This window comes from Zootoca vivipara, chromosome 2, assembly GCF_965207765.1.
Source record: "Zootoca vivipara chromosome 2, rZooViv2.hap1.1, whole genome shotgun sequence".
NCBI lineage: Eukaryota > Metazoa > Chordata > Lepidosauria > Squamata > Lacertidae > Zootoca > Zootoca vivipara.
In genome coordinates, this window is record NC_142584.1 from 104,205,826 (window position 1) to 104,225,172 (window position 19,347).

Sequence of the window (19,347 nt, forward strand, 5' to 3'; positions counted from 1 at the left end):
AATGCGTGGCCGGGTACAACTAGTAGTATATATACATGCAGAATACAACAAACAATGTAACAAACCAGAAGGGGAAGATGAGGGAAGTCGGGGGAGGGGGAGGGAGGGGATTGTAAATGTAATGGTAAGGTAGGATTGGATAATGGTTTATGATATTTGATATTTGCAATTACAAAATCGCAATAAAAATATTATTAAAAAATAATAATTGTAATCGTGAGTGATGGCCTTTCAAATAAAGTTTCTCAAGCCAAAAGTTTTAAATGTATATTGCATTTTTAAACATAGTTTTAGTAAGTTGGCGGAAGCAGAAGCAAAACTTGTGTTTTTGGCAATCTAGTAAGGTAAAGTCAGGGAAGTACCGTAATAATGGCAGTCCTAAAAATAGGTTTAAATGACACAAACGAAAACACATTTATGCTAGGTAAGTTGCACATTGTGGTGTTACATTGATCAAAAGAAATACTGCATGCAAAACACATTTCAAGTAGCATCTCATCACATTTCTTAACGCTAAGAACCTCAAAGAAGAGAATAAAGTTAAAACATATAGCTTTTTCTTTTCATTTGTTTTGTGTGTGTGTGTGTGTATTTGTGACAAGCATAATATGCTAAACTCATAAGTTTTATTGTCGTAAGCTCATCTGATTTTGTTCCTCACATATTACTCACATGCAGGGCACCAAACCCAGAAATAACCCTAAAACGTCACAAAAATGTCACAAAAAGGAGTGAAAAAGGCGCTGACCCGCACAGAGGTCTGGAACTAAACCCTCACGCAAAACGAGGATTGCCTGTACCCTACTCTGGACTTCTAAGCCAGTGGTTCCCAAACTTCCTGGTGCTGCTGCCCGCTTGGTTCCATAGACTTATCCCCAGGGCCTCCTATAGTCCTACTCTATAAAAAGCATTGGGACGTGGGTGGCGCTGTGGGTTAAACCACAGAGCCTAGGGCTTGCCGATCAGAAGGTCGGGGGTTCGAATCCCCGTGACAGGGTGAGGTCCCGTTGCTCGTTCCCAGTTCCAGCCAACCTAGCAGTTTGAAAGCATGTCAAAGTGCAAGTAGATAAATAGGTACCACTCCGGCAGGAAGGTAACGGCGTTTCCGTGTGCTGCTCTGGTTCACCAGAAGTGGCTTTGTCATGCTGGCCACATGACCCAGAAGCTGTACGCTGGCTCCCTCGGCCAGTAAAGCGAGATGAGCGCTGCAACCCCAGAGTTGGTCACAACTGGACCTAATGGTCAGGGGTCCCTTTACCTTTACCTTTATAAAAAGCATTACAGAGGAACCTCAGTTGTTAAATACTTTGGAAGCCGAACACTTCCAAACCGAACCCAAACGCTGACAACCCGGAAGTGAATGCTTCTGTTTTTGAACGCGCCTTGGAAGTCGAACCGAAGTCAATTTTTTAAAAAGAATTTGCCAGCTGGCAATTGATCCTCTGTTATCAAACATTTCAGAAGTCAAATGGTCTTCCGGAACAGATTCTGTTCGACAACCGAGGTTCCACTGTACAGTCGTACCTCGGAAGTCGAATGGAATCTGTTCCAGAAGGTCCATTCGACTTCCGAAACGTTCTGAAACCAAGGCGCGGCTTCCGATTGGCCTCAGAAAGCTCTTGCAGCCAATCGGAAGCCGTGGAAGCACCGCTGGACGTTCGGCTTCCAAAAGAACGTTCGACTCCCCAGGCGTTTGGGAACCGAGGTACGACGGTATTCAGAATAGTGGTTTGCACAACCGACTAAGAAAGATAATAACACAATAAAATTTAAAACAGCAACAATCAATTGGACATTTATTCCAAATCCAGTTAAAACTATTTAGTTCAATCAATTCAGTAAAATCGATGAGCTTGATCGAGTGATACCAGTTTTTCAAATTCTGATAGGTATGCCCCCCAGTGCCCCCTGCTGTTCTCTTGCCTCCTAGCACCCTCTGGTTAATCCCACAGCCTGTGCCCACTCTGGGAACCACTGTTCTAAGCCAGGGGTAGGCAGCCTAAGGCCTGGGAGCTGGATGCGGCCTAATCGCCTTCTCAATCCGGCCTGCGGACGGTCCGGGAATCAGCGTGTTTTTACATGAGTAGAATGTGTGCTTTTATTTAAAATGTATCTCTGGGTTATTTGTGGGGCCTAGGAATTCGTTCATCCCCCCCCCAAAGTCCGGTCCCCCACATGCTCTGAGGGACAGAGGAAAGGCCCACGGCTGAAAAAGGTTGCTGACCCCTGTTCTAAGCCGTGAAAAATTATGGGGCGACAATACAGAAAGAAAGCGCATGGGTAGGGCCAGTGCTTTCCCCCCCCCTAAAAAATGTTTAGGGGTAATCTCATTTTCCCACTCATATTGAAATACTGCCCCTCAATGAGGCCAAACTTAGTTTCACAAAATGTTTAGGGGTATGCATACCCCTGCATCCCCCCCCCCCTGAAAAAATGCGCTGGGTAGGGCAATACAACGGCCACATCTGAGTGATCTGTCCTCCTGACTGAGTTCAAGCCATGTTCCTCCCTCGCTCCTCCCCTTTGGGACTTTATTACACAAATACAGAGTTCCCCGTTACTCTCCAAATTCACACTACTATGCCATTGTGATGGTGACACACCTTGGCTGTATAAATATCTTTTCCCTAAGCAACCTCTATAAATAATATGATTGCTTGCATTTACGTTGTTAGAGAGAGACAAAGTTCAGCCTTTCTCCAACAAGGAAATGAAACAACTTAAGCTGTTTCTCCAAGGTGCACCGAGAAACAAACAGTCTTTCCTGCATGAATACTTCTTCTCCAAGGGAAAAGAATCATTCTCTGGACGTCCCTGCTGAGCATCTATGCCGAAAAGGTAACCAAGAGCATCTTGAATTGTAACCAAGAGCATCTTGAATTGTTTGGGCCTCTTACAAAAGCAAGGTTTGTGAAATGAAGCAACTGACTGGTCCATGGAGTGTCTATTTACCAGGAACTGGTAAGCTTGGCAGACCGGAATCCTAGGAGAGTTAGCAAGCAGAAGCTCATTCCAGGCACAGCCCCTGGAGGGAACTTTTCAGGTCACAGAATAACAGTTCAGTGAATTCTCCAGAGTGGTTCTCTCCAGTTTTATACAAATGAACGGTGAGGGATGGATGGGAATGGCAAGAAAAGCAGGTAAGGTAAGAGCTTATGCTCTCGGGCCCTTTTGGCAGGCCCTATTCATTCACCTTAATAAACCTGACTATGTCTGAAAATACAATGGATTTAAAAGCTGAATTAATATATCACATAGGTTATCTTTTTTCCTATTACAGTACTTTCTGCTTCTACTGAAAGAAATACAGATGATAGATAGATAGATAGATAGATAGATAGATAGATGATAGATAGATATAGATTGATATAGATAGATAGATATAGATGATAGATAGATATAAATAGATAGATAAGAGAGAGAGAGAGCACACGCTTTTTTTCTGGGGGGATGCGAGGGGATGCATACCCCTAAACATTTTGTGAATCTAAGTTTGGCCTCTTTGTGGGGCAAAAAAAGAGCACTGAATAGATAGATAGATGGATAGATAGATGGATGGATGATCTAAAACAAGGATGGATGATATAAAACAAGGACATGGGTAAATAAAGGCGGTCAGTGTGAACAAGTGAAATGTTGAGGACTAGTAACTTGTGGCAGAGGCAGATTTAGGGCAGCACAGCCAGTTCTGCCGCACAGGGCATCAAGCCAAGGGGGGGGCACTGCAGGGTGTTGCAACTATGATGTAGTGAATTGAGCAGAGCAGAAGGTGAGGCAGGGAGCTGCTGGATTTTGACCTTGCACAGAGCGCCACTGAAATTCGAAAGATCAAAGTTTTCCCCACCTCACTTGTGGGCCGAAAAAAGGCCCCACTGAATTTTTCAGGACAGTGGCTAATTCTTTTTTACCTATAACCACAATGCTCAAGTATTATTGTTCCAGTTGCTAGAACTGAGCTGAGGGGGTCTCCTTATACCGGTACCTCTTTCCTACAGCAGAGACGTGAAGGATCTCTCTCCATATGGACCTACCCAGACCCTGAAATAAACACTGGAGGCCCTTCTTTGTGTGCCTCCCCCACGAGAGGGCCAAAAGGTGGCAACACAAGAACAGGCCTTTTCTGCAGTGGCTCCCTGTTTGTGGAATGCTTGGCTGGCACCTTCATCATGCACTTTTAGGCACCAGGCAAAAACATTCCTCTTCCACCAGGCCTTTGGCTGATCTGTGGGTTAAACCACAGAGCCTAGGGCTTGCCGATCAGAAGGTCGGCGGTTCGAATCCCGCGACGGCGTGAGCTCCCGTTGCTCGGTCCCAGCTCCTGCCAACCTAGCAGTTCGAAAGCACGTCAAAGTGCAAGTAGATAAATAGGTACCGCTCCGGCGGGAAGGTAAACGGCGTTTCAGTGCGCTGCTCTGGTTCGCCAGAAGCGGCTTAGTCATGCTGGCCATATGACCTGGAAGCTGTACGCCGGCTCCCTTGGCCAATAATGCGAGATGAGCGCTGCAACCCCAGAGTCGGTCATGACTGGACCTAATGCTCAGGGGTCCCTTTACCTTTACCCCTTTTAAATGTGTTTGTGGGAGGGGGTGGGGTGTTATTGGTTTGTGGGGTTTTTTTTCCTGTTTTCATCGTGTATTTTGTGTTTTTTGTACTGTATTTTTATGTTGTGAACTGCCCTGAGATCTATGGATGAAGGACAGTACACAAATTTAATCATAATCATAATCATAATCATGCAGTACCTTTATAAGAAAAAGAAACAATAAGTTTTGGTTCTGTGTGTCTCCTGATATGATGGGGAAACTCTGTTATCAGGCTCATCCCCCCATGTGTTCTGGGTGCCAATCTTGCTGCCTGACAGGGCTCACTCAGTGCAGTCCTATAGCTGCCCAGATCTGCCTTTCCTAGGAAGCGCAGCAGAATCAGGGGAGTGAGAGCCAGTGTGGTGTAGTGGTTAAGAGCGGTAGCCTCGTATTCAGGTGAACTGGGTTCGCGTCCCCGCTCCTCCACATGCAGCTGCTAGTCACACTTCTCTGAAGTCTCTCAGCCTCACTTACCGCACAGAGTGTTTGTTGTGGGGGAGGAAGGAAAAGGAGAATGTTAGCCGCTTTGACACTCCTTAGGGTAGTCCTTTGGACAGTGTCCTCGAAGCCACCAACATGAGTCTGACCAAACTGTGGGAGGCAGTGGAAGACAGGAGTGCCTGGCGTGCTCTGGTCCATGGGGTCATGAAGAGTCAGTCGGACACGACTAAACGACTAAACAACAACAACAAGGGTAGTGATAAAGCGGGATATCAAATCCAAACTCTTCTTCTTCTTCTTTCTGGCTTGAGGCTGGCCAGCTGCAGACCAGACAGGGTGGGAATTGCAAGTCATATCTGCTTTGCATAGGGAGGTGATTACCAAAGTGACCCAGTCTCCCTGCAGGAAGACAACTTGCACGCACTAGGAAAAAGGTTTTATGCTATCTGTTGTGGTAATGATCAGCCTGCAGGGCATTGTGTTTGCATGTGAGCCCTGGCTCATAGCTGCCAAGTTTTCCCTTTTCTTGCGAGGAAGCCTATTCAGCATAAGGGAAAATCCCTTTAAAAAAGGGATAACATGGCAGCTATGCCCTGGCTAGCAGTGAAGTGTAGGTGGGTTCCCACGAGGCAAGACACAGTGATAACAGCAAGAACGTTTCTTGAACTACATAACTGGGAAACAGAGGCAAAGCAACTACTTATATACATTTCTGAAGGCTTGTGCCATGTCCCATTCCCAACGTGATTGGTTGTCTACATTTCCAAACTGCGAATCATGACTCTAGAGCAGGCATCCCCAAACTGCGGCCCTCCAGATGTTTTGGCCTACAACTCCCATGATCCCTAGCTAACAGGACCAGTGGTTGGTGAAGATGGGAAATGTAGTCCAAAACATCTGGAGGGTCGAAGTTTGGGGATGCCTGCTCCATACCTGCCAAGTTGCTGTCAGAGAAATAAGGGACCGGGCCGGAAATAGCAGACCGGAAGTAGTGCTGCCGCCATTTTGGAACTGGGCAGAGCATGCTCAGAAGTGACTTTTGATTCTGCTTTGCCCAGTTCCAAAATGGCCGCCACGCCAGAAGTCGCACTGCAGCCATTTTGGAACTGGGCAGAGCAGCATCAAAAGTCGCTTCTGAGCATGCTCCGCCCAGTTCCAAAATGGCCACCGGGCCAGAATAAACCGGGGGGAAACAAAAAAATCTGTTTTTTCAGCTAGGAACAGCTGGAAAAACAGGGATTTCCCAAGAAAAACGGGAGACTTGGCAGCTATGGCCTGCTCTAGAGTTCAAGGGCCAATGGCAGAGGCCCAAATCCTGAAATGTTCTGTGATTGGACAACATGTATTGAATCAGAACACAGGAGCTCAGAATCCTTAGTCCAGACTCAAGCTCAGGCAAGCACATGATACTGAATACATCACAAGCAGGCTGAAACGAAATGGGGAAAACCAGGCATAGGGCCCCCTAAGCTGCATGGGGCAATACCTCTGTGAGTACCAGGCATACCTATAAACCAGCTCAATGCAAGATCTGGAAGGCAAGATGCAACTACAGCATCCCTGGCAAATTGTGGTCCAGTTTCTGCTTAGATGCCTCCAGCGAAGGAGGGCTCAGCGCTTCCCAAGTCCATCTGTTCCACTATAAAACAGCTGTTACCATTAGGACTCTTCTCCTGATGCTTAGCCGAAATCTGTTTCCCGGCCATTTCCACTCATTACATAATTTGGGCATGAAATCTGCATGGCAGCCCTTCAGATGTCATTCGAAGAGAACAACCATGTTTATCTGACCTGTCTAATATCTGTATTCCGCCAGTCTAATATGAGGTATGCAGTGCCAGGGTGTCAAACTGTCAACTTGTAAATATTTTGATAAAGAAATAGATTTCACTGCTGTTTCTTTCAGCTGAACATCCAAGGAAAGGATGGCCTTTCATGATGGTTTATCTCGCACTCAGCAGATACTCCTGGCAATCTTCTGCTTCCCACTGCTGCCCTTCTATCTCTGCTACTTGTGTAAGTAGGAAGTGTAACTTGAGCGTTAATAGCCCGCATACATGGGAGTAAGTCTTACACATCTTATTCCATACCTCAGTGAACTCAGCAAGAATTGCTTCTGGACGTGTAGAGTTGCACAAGAAAACAGGTCTGAGGAAGTTGCCGTCTAAAGGGCAGCCTTGGAGGAGATTTAATTCAAGAATTCCGTCATTAGTTCTATGAGCCCACTCACCTCTGAGTAAAATGCAAAATAGCTGGCGACTGGTTTTAACATTTCATACACTTCATTGTATGGTTTTATGTGTAACTGTTGTAAACCACTCTGATAATTTTTATGAATAGGGGTGTGTGTGTGTGTGTGTGTGTGTGTGTGTGTGTGTGTGTGTTCTATAAATAAAATTCCCTCCAAATGCCCCCTTTATTCCCAGCCTGCTCCACCTGCCTTTCCCCAATTCCTTTTCGTTCCCTTCTGTCCATCAGCAGAGAACTAAAATTCCCACATTGTTTTTTTCAGAGCAACCTCACCCTGTCTCTGCCTTGGAAAACAGCCAATGAAAACAGAGTGATGATGTTCTTACAACCTTATCATTTAGCAAGATAATATATATTCATTATAGGTTTTAATGTCTGTATCTATCTATCTATCTATCTATCTATCTATCTATCTATCTATCTATCCAGGGCTGTCTTGTGTATATTTGGCGCCCTGGCGCGGCGGATCCTCCGGCGCCCCCGCCCTGCCCCGTTTCCCGGGCGGAGCTGCGCAGCCGGGTCGACAGGTGGGCGCAACGCACAGTGCGGCTGCCGGGAGTGCAGCTCTGCGGCGGGTGGGCGGGCGCCCTGCGCCACCCAGCCTGGCCGTAGGACCAGCCCTGTATCTATCTATCTATCTATCTATCTATCTATCTATCTATCTATCTATCTATCTATCATCTATATCTACAGTGGTGCCTCACAAGACGAATTTAATTCGTTCCACGAGTCAATTCGTTTTGTGAAAAAATTGTCTTGCGAATCGCGGATTCTCATAGGAATGCATTAATGCATTGAAATTTCATTTTTTGCCCATAGGAACGCATCAATTAAATTTCAATGCATCCCTATGGGAAACTGCGATTCGCAAGACGAATTTTTCACAAAGCGAATTCATCTTGCGAGTCACCATCAGATCGCAAAAAGCATTTGTCTTATGGAAAATTCGTCTTGCAGGGCATTTGTCTTGCGAGATACCACTGTATCTCTAATTTGTGCTTAGGTCGTGTGCTGGTTTCCAGACTTGTCACACACCTTTTGCATCAGAATCACTCCTCATAAAACTGCTGCCAAATTATGCACGAATACCCAAGATCCAAAGCAAGGGACTTGTGCTGCTTCTGTGCCAGTCCTTTGTTCTGGAATTGCTGCCCTTCTTTCACTCCATCATTGCCAACCCTCAGCTGGGAAGAAATTAGGACAGAAGGAGAAGGTAGACCTGAAAAAGAGAGCTATTGACCATCAGGCATGTTTCCTATGTTCCTTTTTGTAATAATGATGTCTCTGTAGGCTTTGCAACGAGTGAAGAGGATAAAGGGCAGCCTGGCTCCCTTGGTGAGTGGATATCCAAATCCTATTCCATTTATTTCTTTTTATACTTTGGATTGCATCCTTAGGCCTTCATTTCTCTTCACTGATTTTTAACCAGATTGGATGTAAGATGTTCGTAGTCTCTAGGAGTTAACATTTTAATGTATTTTTGTAGGAGGGGACCCAGGTGGCGCTGTGGTTAAACCACTGAGCCTAGGGCTTGCTGATCAGAAGGTCGGCGGTTCAAATCCCTGTGACGGGGTGAGCTCCCGTTGCTCGGTCCCAGCTCCTGCCAACCTAGAAGTTCGAAAGCACCTCAAAGTGCAAGTAGATAAATAGGTACAGCTACAGCGGGAAGGTAAACGGCGTTTCCATGTGCTGCTCTGGTTCGCCAGAAGCGGCTTTGTCATGCTGGCCACATGACCTGGAAGCTGTATGCCGGCTCCCTCGGCCAATAATGCGAGATGAGCGCCCCAACCCCAGAGTCGGTCACGACTGGACCTAATGGTCAGGGGTCCCTTTACCTTTACCTAATTTTTGTAGGAAGCCGCCCAGAGTGGCTGAGGAAACCCAGCCAGATGGGCGGGGTACAAATAATAAATTATTATTATTATTATTATTATTATTATTATTATTATTATTATTTAGGAGTTAACACTTGGTGTAACAGCCTGCGGTCTAACTTGTACAGTGGTACCTTGGTTTTCGAACGTAATCCATTCTGGAAGACCGTTTGAGTTCTGAAGCGTTCGAAAACTGAAAACTCAGCAGTCGACAGCTAGACCTCAGGATCTTGCACCCAGCATCTTCGACTTCCGAGGCATGTTTGAAAACTGAAGTATTTACGTCTGGGTTTACGGCATTTGTAAACCAAAATGTTCGTCAACGGAGACGTTCGGAAACTGAGGTACCACTGCATAAGGTTCTATCCAATGGTTGGAGCTGAGAGGGTGGAATATTGTAGCTGGAGGTAAAAGTTGAACAAACACCTCTGAGGTCTCAGACTCTGTGTGAGCCAGTTTTCACTCAATTATCTCTGAAGAGTGAGGGAGTGATCTCAGCCTATCTGGTCGCAGCTGAAGATCCCCACCCAAACCTCCCTTATGTGAAATAAAAAAAATTCCTTCAGTAGCACCTTAAAGACCAACTAAGTTTTTATTTTGGTATGAGCTTTCGTGTGCATGCACACTTCTTCAGATACAGTGAAATGGAAGTTTCCAGGCACTTATGTAGAGAAGGGGTGGGGAGGGGTGGGGATGGGGAGGGGGGATCACTCAGAAGGGTGGTGGAAATGGGTGATTGACTGACTGATAGCTGTTGATGACCGCAAACGACTGCAAATGGTTTTGCATGAAAAAGCAAGGGTTGAGATGGCTGAAGATCGCTTATCATGTATAATGAGATAAGAATCCGATATCTCTGTTCAAACCAGGTCCCTCCATGGTTTTGAGCTTGGTGATAAGTTGCAATTCAGCAACTTCTCTTTCCTTATGTGGGTTGCATGGCAGCAGCGGCAAAGCATCAGCAGGTTCCAGCGAGATCTCACTAGATCTCGCCAGAAGCTGCTGCCGCTGCAGCTTCTCCACCAATGGTGGAGGTGGCAGGGAGGGTGGGCCCCTAGGGGCATGCCACCTTTTGGGGTTCAGCCCTGAGTTATTCCCAAATTCAGGTGTCATTTCCCCAATAAAAGCTTCCCTTTTCCCAAAGCCCCCCCCCGCCCCCCATGCACACATGTGAGAAAGACAGGCACAATACAAGCCAGAGCAGTGATGGTGAATTGTATTTTTCCAACAGATCAAGTAGAAGAAGGGACGGTGCAGCAATCAAATAGACAGCGCAGATTAGCCGGTGAGAGAAATGTGTTCCCAGAATGGTAAAGCTTTCCACAGGGGCACTGCTGTCAATTTATTTGGCCAGTTTTGCCCCGTGATGCCACAGTTAGTTCATTGTTATGTCTGTGCATGTCTAATGGCCTGAATCTTGCTGGGGAGTTTTCCTCCTCGTGCTCTGTGTCAGGAAGATTTTGGGCATCACATGGCAGGACAGAGTCTCCAAGAAAGATGTGCTCTCCCAAACCCACATTCCCAGCATGCTCGCACTCCTGTCTCAGCAACGTCTACACTGCCTTGGTCATGTCCACAACCAGGGACGCGGGTGGCGCTGTGGTCTAAACCACCGAGCCTCTTGGGCTTGCCAATTGGAAGGTCGGCGGTTCGAATCCCCGTGGCGGGGTGAGTTCCTGTTGCTCTGTCCCAGCTCCTGCCAACCTAGCAGTTTGAAAGCATGCCAGTGCAAGTAGATAAATAGGTACCATTGCAGCGGGAAGGTAAACGGCATTTCCATGCGCTCTGGTTTCCGTCACAGTGTTCCATTGCGCCAGAAGCTGTTTAGTCATGCTGGCCACATGACCCGGAAAACTGTCTGTGGGCAAACGCTGGCTTCCTTGGCCTGAAAGCCAGATGAGCACCACAACCCCATAGTTGCCTTTGACTGGACTTAACTGTCCAGGGGTCCTTTATCTTAACCATGTCCACACAGTGGAAGATGGCAGGATCCCCAGTAATATACTGTATGGGAAGCTGGTTTAAGGCACCAGGCAGACCATCTCTGCCTTACAAAGATGTCTGCAAACCTGACATAAAGGCCGGCAACATCAACCCTGCCATGTGGGAAGACATTGCATGCAAACACATACCGGTAGTTTAATTAACCAACTAAACTATAAGAAGAAGAAGAAGAAGAAGAAGAAGAAGAAGAAGAAGAAGAAGAAGAAGAAGAAGAAGAAGAAGAAGAAGAAGAAGAAGAGTTTGGATTTGATATCCTGCTTTATCACTACCCTAAGGAATCTCAAAGCGGCTAACATTCTCCTTTCCCGCCCTGCCCCACAACAAACACTCTATGAGGTGAGTGAGGCTGAGAGACTTCAGAGAAGTGTGAGTAGCCCAAGGTCACCCAGCAGCTGCATGTGGAGGAGCAGAGACGCGAACCCGGTTCCCCAGATTACGAGTCTACCGCTCTTAACCACTACACCACACTGGCTCTGTGAGCCAGTGAGCAGTGAGCAGGCTGACTTGCATGTTGTTTTCTCAATTTCCCTCGGAGGAAATGGGAGGTGGTGAAAGAAGTATATGGACTATGATTGGGCTCGCACCCTTATCAGAAAGGGTCCAGTATGCACTGTTGGGAGTTAAGGATAATAGAAGGTCATGCAGCCTCCCTATGCCACTCCCAGAGCCAGTGTGGTGTAGTGTAAGAGTGGTAGACTGGTGAACTGGGTTCACGTCTCCGCTCCTCCACATGCAGCTGCTGAGTGACCTAGGGCTAGTCACACTTCTCTGAAGTCTCTCAGCCTCACTCACCTCATAGAGTGTTTGTTGTGGGGGAGGAAGGGAAAGGAGAAAACAACATGCAAGTCAGCCTGCTTACTGCTCACTGGCTCACAGAGTCTCTCAGCCTCACTCACCTCACAGAGTGTTTGTTGTGGGGGAGGAAGGGAAAGGAGAATGTTAGCCGCTTTGAGACTCCTTAGGGTAGTGATAAAGCGGGATATCAAATCCAAACTCTTCTTCCTCTTCTTCTCCTTCCATGTCCAGTGGGAGTGTTTGCAGACAATTTTCGGTAAGCCAAGAGCAGGGGTGGGGAACCTGTGACCCTCCAGGTGTTGTTGGGTGTCCAATACTCATCAGTTCTGGCTAGCATGGCCAATGGTCAGAGATTATAGGAGTTGCAGTACGACATCTGGAGGGCTGCAAGTTCCCCGTCCTGGACTTAGTGGGACAAACATATGAAATGATCTCCCCCCAAAATAACCTCTGTAGACTTTAGTGCTGCGGCTTGTGAGGTACTCTCAGCTAACATGGACATGGGCTTAGTTGCATGCTTCAGGTATGGTATTGTTGATCATGGCGGATCATATTTCCAACAGCTCGAGCCGAAGAAGGAACATGTCAAGAAATAAACGAGAATCCCAGAATCACAGGTGAGAGTGGTTTTCTGTTTAACAATCAACTGTAAGGCCTTCTTTTTGGGGCAAGTTGTCTAGTGTGCCTCCATGTTGTAGCTGTGCATGTCTGTCTGATGATCTGGGTGTCTCTACAGAGAACCTTTCCCTCAGATGCCAGGGCAGGGTGGGAGGACCAATGATGCAGCCACCATTGCTGAAGCCAAGGAAGTTTGGGTACAGTCGGGCCTGGACGGGAGGCTTCCTGGGAACATAGCTGCCAAGTTATCCCCTTTTTTAAGGGATTTTCCATTATGCTGAATAGGCTTCCTCGCGAGAAAAGGGAAAACTTGGCAGCTATGCCTGGGAATTCCCTATGTACACTGCCTCGGGTTCCGGGAGGAATGAAAGATGTACATTTGGCACATGCATGGACTAAATAAATAAATAACAGGCCCCCTCTCGCTTGTTGAGATCTTATCGGGAGGCCTCGCTTGGAGCACCTTTAAGGATTCAAGTAGAAGCAACTCTGCGTGTGTTCAGTAAACCTGAAGGAGCATCTCCACTCCCATCGTTCTGCCCGGACACTGAGGTCCAGCTCTAAGGGCCTTCTGCCGGTTCCCTCCCTGAGAGAAGTGAGGTTACAGGGAACCAGGCAGAGGGCCTTCTCAGTAGTGGCGCCCGCCCTGTGGAATGCCCTCCCATCAGATGTCAAGGAAATAAACAACTGTCTGGCTTTTAGAAGACATCTAAAGGCAGCCCTGTTTAGGGAACTTTTTAATCTTTGATGTTTTGTCGTGTTTTTAATATTCTGTTGGGAACCACCCAGAGTGGCTGGGGAAACCGAGCCAGATGGGCGGGGTATAAATAATAAATTATTATTATTATTATTATTACAGTGGTACCTCGGTTTATGAACACAATTGGTTCCGGAAGTCTGTTCATAAACTGAAGCGTTCATAAACTGAAGCGAACTTTCCCATTGAAAGTAATAGAAAGTGGATTAATCTGTTCCAGACGGTCCGTGGAGTACTTAAACTGAAGCGTTCATAAACTGAAGCGAACTTTCCCATTGAAAGTAATGGAAAGTGGATTAATCCGTTCCAGACGGGTCCGCGGAGTACTCAACCTGAAGTGTACTTAACCCGAAGCATGGGTGTAATTGGTTCCGGAAGTCTGTTCATAAACTGAAGCGTTCATAAACTGAAGCGAACTTTCCCATTGAAAGTAATGGAAAGTGAATTAATCCGTTCCATAAAGGTTTGTGGCGTTCATAAACTGAAAATTCATAAACCGAGGTGTTCATAAACCGAGGTTCCACTGTATTATTATTATTATTAAAATATAGTCGGAGTGAATTTCATGCTCTTTATTCAGCTTGTAGTAGCAAAGGAGAAGAGAAGAAGGATGGCTCTTTCCCCAAAACGTCTGCTTATATACAGTGGTATCTCTACTTACGAATTTAATGCGTGCCGAACGCACATTCGTAAATCGAAAAAAATTGTAAGTCGAATCCCATAGGAATGCATTGGGAGAAAAAATTCGTAAGTTGAAGCAACCCTATCTAAAAATTCGTAAGTAGAAAAAATCCTATCTAAACAGCATCCAAGATGGCGGACGGAGCTCCGTTCGTAAGTAGAAACATTCGTAAGTAGAGTTATTCGTAAGTCGAGGTACCACTGTACATTATTTACACAATGGGCCTTGCGTGATTGGCTACTTCAGGGCTGCACCTGTGGGCCAATCAGGTTGCGGATTGACTTCTGTCAGCAGCCTGATTGGCTGCTCCTGCAGGCCAATCAGGTTGCGGATTGACTTCTGCCAGCAGCCTGATTGGCTGCTCCTGCAGGCCAATAAAGTTGCTGATTCACTTCCACCTGGAGCTCGATTGGGTGGCTTCTGCGGACCAATCAGCAGTACATAACAATTATTATTATTACTTGCCCTGAGTGGAGACCTTCAGGTAAAGGTAAAGGTAAAGGGACCCCTGACCATTAGGTCCAGTCGTGACCGACTCTGGGGTTGCGCGCTCATCTCGCATTATTGGCCGAGGGAGCCGGCGTATAGCTTCCAGGTCATGTGGCCAGCATGACAAAGCCGGAGACCTTCAGAGAACAACACAAAACTTAATGTTCTTTGCTTGCCACCATCGAAGTACTCCTCTCACTGTGTCCCTCTCACAACAGCCCTGTGAAGTAGGTTCCTATGGTTCTCATTGTACAAAAGGGGTTGGAAGGCCACCAGCATTCACCCAGCCAGGCCAGTCATAAGGGCCTTGGTGGAGGTAAGATTTCAGTCTGCAAATCCAGCCCTATTAACCCCCGGGGCTGCACTTAACATTCAGATTTCCTGGATATTTGGATCTGCTTTAGGCTCAGAACAGGGACACAGGTGGTGCTGTGGTCTAAACCACAGAGCCTAGGGCTTGCTGATCAGAAGGTCGGTGGTTTGAATCCCCACAACGGGTGAGCTCCCGTTGCTCGGTCCCAGATCCTGCCAACCTAGGAGTTTGAAAGCACGTCAAAGTGCAAGTAGATAAATAGATACCGCTCCGTCGGGAAGGTAAACGGCGTTTCCGTGTGCTGCTCTGGTTCGCCAGAAGCGGCTTAGTCGTGCTGGCCACATGACTCGGAAACTGTACGCCGGCTCCCTTGGCCAACAAAGTGAGATGAGCGCTGCAACCCCAGAGTCGTCCACGATTGGACCTAACGGTCAGGGGTCCCTTTACTTTTACCTTTACCGTAGGCTCAGAACATTTGATGAGATCCCTTGTGGGTTCCTTTTCAGGTATACGACACTTTGAATGGTTTTGTTTGTTTATTTATACTGTATTTACTTGAATGTAATGCGCACCTTTTTTTGGCCAAACTACGTTGCAAAAAATTAGGGTGCCCATTAGATTTGATGGCGCATTTACATGTGCCAGCAAATTCTTTTTTTTTGGTTTCAAGGTTTTGAAAACTGAGGTGCGCATTAGATTCGACGGCTCATTAGATTCGTGTAAATGCGGCAGTGAAGCAGTGTGTAAAGTTTACGAAATAAGTTATGCAACAACATATGCTTTTTAAAAAATCACTTTTTTCGGTCTCTGAAATGCTCTCTGTTCTTTAAACAGAGGCAGCTGAAACGCACAATGAGGATCGTCTGCCGGTGCTTACCTATGAGCCTAAAGAAAGTATGTGAGCCGATGAATGTTGATAACATTAACTACAATTGCTGTAAGAATGATCTTGCTAAGGAAATCTCGATAAGGAGCTTGGTTTGAAAGAAAAGCCCATTTGTAGTAACAACAGCAACAAAACTTTTTTAAAGGGTGTGCATTGAATATTTTCAGCTTCTGGTTTTTCAGTATTCTCTGGCACCGTCATTTCCTGATACAGTAGTTGCTTCTTCAGGGCTACTTTTCTGCAATCTGGATTTATTTTGCTTATGTTACCTTTTATATGTGATATGGAGCCTGCGCAAGGGCTTAGAATCATAGAATCATAGAGTTGGAAGAGACCACAAGGGCCATCCAGCCCAACCCCCTGCCAAGCAGGAAACACCATCAAAGCATTTCTGACAGATGGCTGTCAAGCCTCCGCTGAAAGACCTCCAAAGAAGGAGAATCCACCACACTCCTTGGCAGCAAATTCCACTGTCGAACAGCTCTTACTGTCAGGAAGTTCTTCCTAATGTTTAGGTGGAATCTTCTTTCTTGTAGCTTGAATCCATTGCTCCGTGTCCACTCCTCTGGAGTAGCAGAAATCAATCTTTCTCCCTCCTCTATATGACATCCTTTGATATATTTGAACATGGCTATCATATCACCCCTTAACCTTCTCTTCTCCAGGCTAAACATACCCAGCTCCCTAAGCCGTTCCTCATAAGGCATCATTTCCAGGCCTTTGACCATTTTGGTTGCCCTCCTCTGGACACGTTCCAGCTTGTCAGTATCCTTCTTGAACTGAGGTGCCCAGAACTGGACACAATATTCCAGGTGAGGTCTGACAAGAGCGGAATACAGTGGTACTATTACTTCCACTACTGTATATTCCTCATTCCAAACCCAGAGGGTTAACATGCTACCTCTTAAAAATGAATATTCGATTATTTCAAAACCCATAAGAAAGAGCAAGCCATTTCATCCCGTACAAAGCAGGTTTCCCACCCACCTGCCTTAAAATAATAAAATAATAAAATAAAATAATAAAATAATAAAAATAAAAATAAAAAGATAATAAAAAACAAAAAAATAAAAAACAATAAATTACTATTACTATTATTATTATTAAAAGCAGCAAGAGGGACATTTCATTTTTCCTGCCACTTTTGTATTTATTTATTTTTACTGTGTGGTCGACTTGATATCTCTGTTTGCAAGTTCTCGTTGTTTGGTTTTTCGCCAGATCAAATCACTGTAGAAATACACCCTAGACACAGCACATCGCGGAGCAAAAAGAAGTTCCCCTTCAGAAAAGGTAGGTCCGTTTCTATGTTACAATGATGCATAAGAAAACAGAATATTATTTTTTTTATGGGAAATATTTTAGCTTCCTCCTGCCTGCGCTGCTTTAATGTGAATTAAAGGATGCTGTAGTGAATGTGGCAGATGGATGACATATTCGTAAGTTACAGGTAGGTAGGCGTGTTGGTCTGGCGTAGTCGAAACAAAATTTTAAAAAATTCCTTCCACTAGCACCTTAGAGACCAACTAAGTTTGTCATTGGTATGAGCTTTCGTGTGCATGCACGAAATCTGAAGAAGAAGGTATCTGAAGAAGTGTGCATGCATACGAAAGCTCATACCAATGACAAACTTAGTTGATCTCTAAGGTACTACTGGAAGGAATTTTTAAAATTTTGTTTCGATATTCGTAAGTGTTGCATATTCTGTAACCTTCTGGAAGCAAGAAGTGACCTGTACTTTTTAGTCATGCAGAGGAATGCTAAACAGGTTTGGCTAGAGTTATGAGCTTAACTTGTTCGCAGCCTCCCTGCCCTTAGAAACTCATTTTAAAGATATAAAACCACAGGCAGGCAGAGGACCCAAAGATGGACATCCAAAATAAACCACCCCCCCCATATTCTGAAAGAGCTGAGAAACGTATTCATGTATGCAACCGTCACCGCAAGAATCTTAATACCCTGTTTCTCATATTTTAAGACATACCCATAAAATAAGCCATAGCAGGATTTTTAAGCATTCAAGGAATATGAGCCATACCCCGAAAATAAGACATAGTGATAGGCGCAGCATCCATGCCGGCCGTGGCAGGAGGAGGAGGAAAATAAGCCATAGTGTGTTTTTTTGAGGAAAAATAAATATAAGACGTGTCTTATAATATGAGAAACACGGTAGCTAAATGGTGGAAGGGAGATAAAACACCAACTAAAATGGAGCGGCAGGTGAAAGTACTTGAATATGTAGAATTGGCGAAGATGAGAGGAAAAATTAGGAACCAGACAAACCAACAGTTTAACAAAGAATGGGATTTATTCAGATTATATTTAAAAGAACATTGTTCTCATATGAAGTCTTCGACGTGCTTTGATTAACTTCTGCAATGTAATATGCTACAAAGATCATGGATAATTTATGTTAAGTGAAAGAGTATAGAAATATGCAGTCAACAAGGAAACGACGGACCCATACCGAGGACGAGGGAAGTCTCAACATATGGAAAAAATATTTTATATGTAACATTTTCTTTGTATTTGATGGGATCTGTTTTTGTTGTTCTTTATGTGGTGAAGGGACTTAATAATAATAATAATAATAAATCAATCAAGATTAAATTGCAAAATAACCCCCAGTCCTTAACGTATTATTCCACCTTGTGTTCCTATGGATTTATTTATTATTTTTTGTCACTCATTCTTTGTGTGCATGTGTGCTCCTGGTGTTGCAGGAATCCAGGTGTTTCCTGAGTGGACAGGGAAGGACAATGAAGGTAAGGGCTCCAAATGGGACTTAGGTTCACATGTGGTGGGGATGTAAATATGGACAATGTTTCTGGCAAAGAGTGTTTAAGGCAGGCACCCCAAACTTTGGCCCTCCAGATGTTTTGGACTACAATTCCCATCATCCCTGACCACTGGTCCTCTTAGCCAGGGATCATGGGAGTTGTAGGCCAAAACATCTGGAGGGCCACAGTTTGGGGGTGCCTGGTTTAAGGAGATAATAGAAATCACTGGGTTAAAGCTGACCGAAAGTCCAGTGTTAGCATTATTATCAATTTACGATAGAAGGTTTGCAGGCTATGAAGGTCTTGCTCACATATTTATTGACAGCTGCACGTATTATGGTAGCTAGGAGATGGAAGGGACAAGCAGAATATAAAATTGGAAGAATGGTATAAAGAGGTGTGGGATGAAGCTATTAATGATAAATTAACATGTGCCATTAAGGTAAGACGGGGAATATGCAGGAAAAATGATTTCGAGGAGATATGGAGGGTGTTTGTAGAATTTGTACTGTTAAAACAGAAAGGGGTCAAACCATTTCAAGAGGGGTTGAAATTTTGGGAAGTTCGGTTAGTTGCAATGGAATGGTCTTGGGGGTGGGGTGCACATTTTAATTTTTATTTGCTTATGATTATTACTTTGCCAAAACAACAACAACAACAACAACAACAACAACACTTTCTTTATATTGAGGATTTGTTCACACTTCTGTTTGCCCCCCTGCCACTCTCCCTGGGAACCCCATTTTTTACCGTTGAATTGGAGCAAACATCAACAGGCTTTTCTGCAGATTGATGTTTGCTCTGATTCAGCAGTAAAGAGCAGGTTTTCCTGGGGAAAGTGGTGGGGCAAAAGGAAAAGTGCTCGGAGCTGTGCT

General features: G+C 45.3%; 1 protein-coding gene across 2 annotated transcripts in view; it reads left to right on the plus strand.

The window, feature by feature from the left end:
• Positions 1-2,554: 2,554 nt before the first annotated feature.
• LOC148686996 (kyphoscoliosis peptidase-like) overlaps positions 2,555-19,347 on the plus strand; it is a 30,290-nt gene continuing 13,497 nt past the window's right edge. Inside the window, exons 1-8 of one of the 2 annotated variants that reach the window (XM_088662670.1) lie at positions 2,555-2,838; positions 6,931-7,040; positions 8,565-8,609; positions 10,380-10,433; positions 12,511-12,564; positions 15,641-15,700; positions 16,914-16,985; positions 18,416-18,457. In XM_088662670.1, the coding sequence (XP_088518796.1) occupies positions 6,950-7,040; positions 8,565-8,609; positions 10,380-10,433; positions 12,511-12,564; positions 15,641-15,700; positions 16,914-16,985; positions 18,416-18,457 (418 nt within the window). In that variant the 5' untranslated portion in view covers positions 2,555-2,838; positions 6,931-6,949. Of the gene's footprint in view, positions 2,839-2,866; positions 3,141-6,930; positions 7,041-8,564; positions 8,610-10,379; positions 10,434-12,510; positions 12,565-15,640; positions 15,701-16,913; positions 16,986-18,415; positions 18,458-19,347 lie in introns of those variants that run through there. The other variant, XM_088662671.1, reaches the window with a different exon arrangement.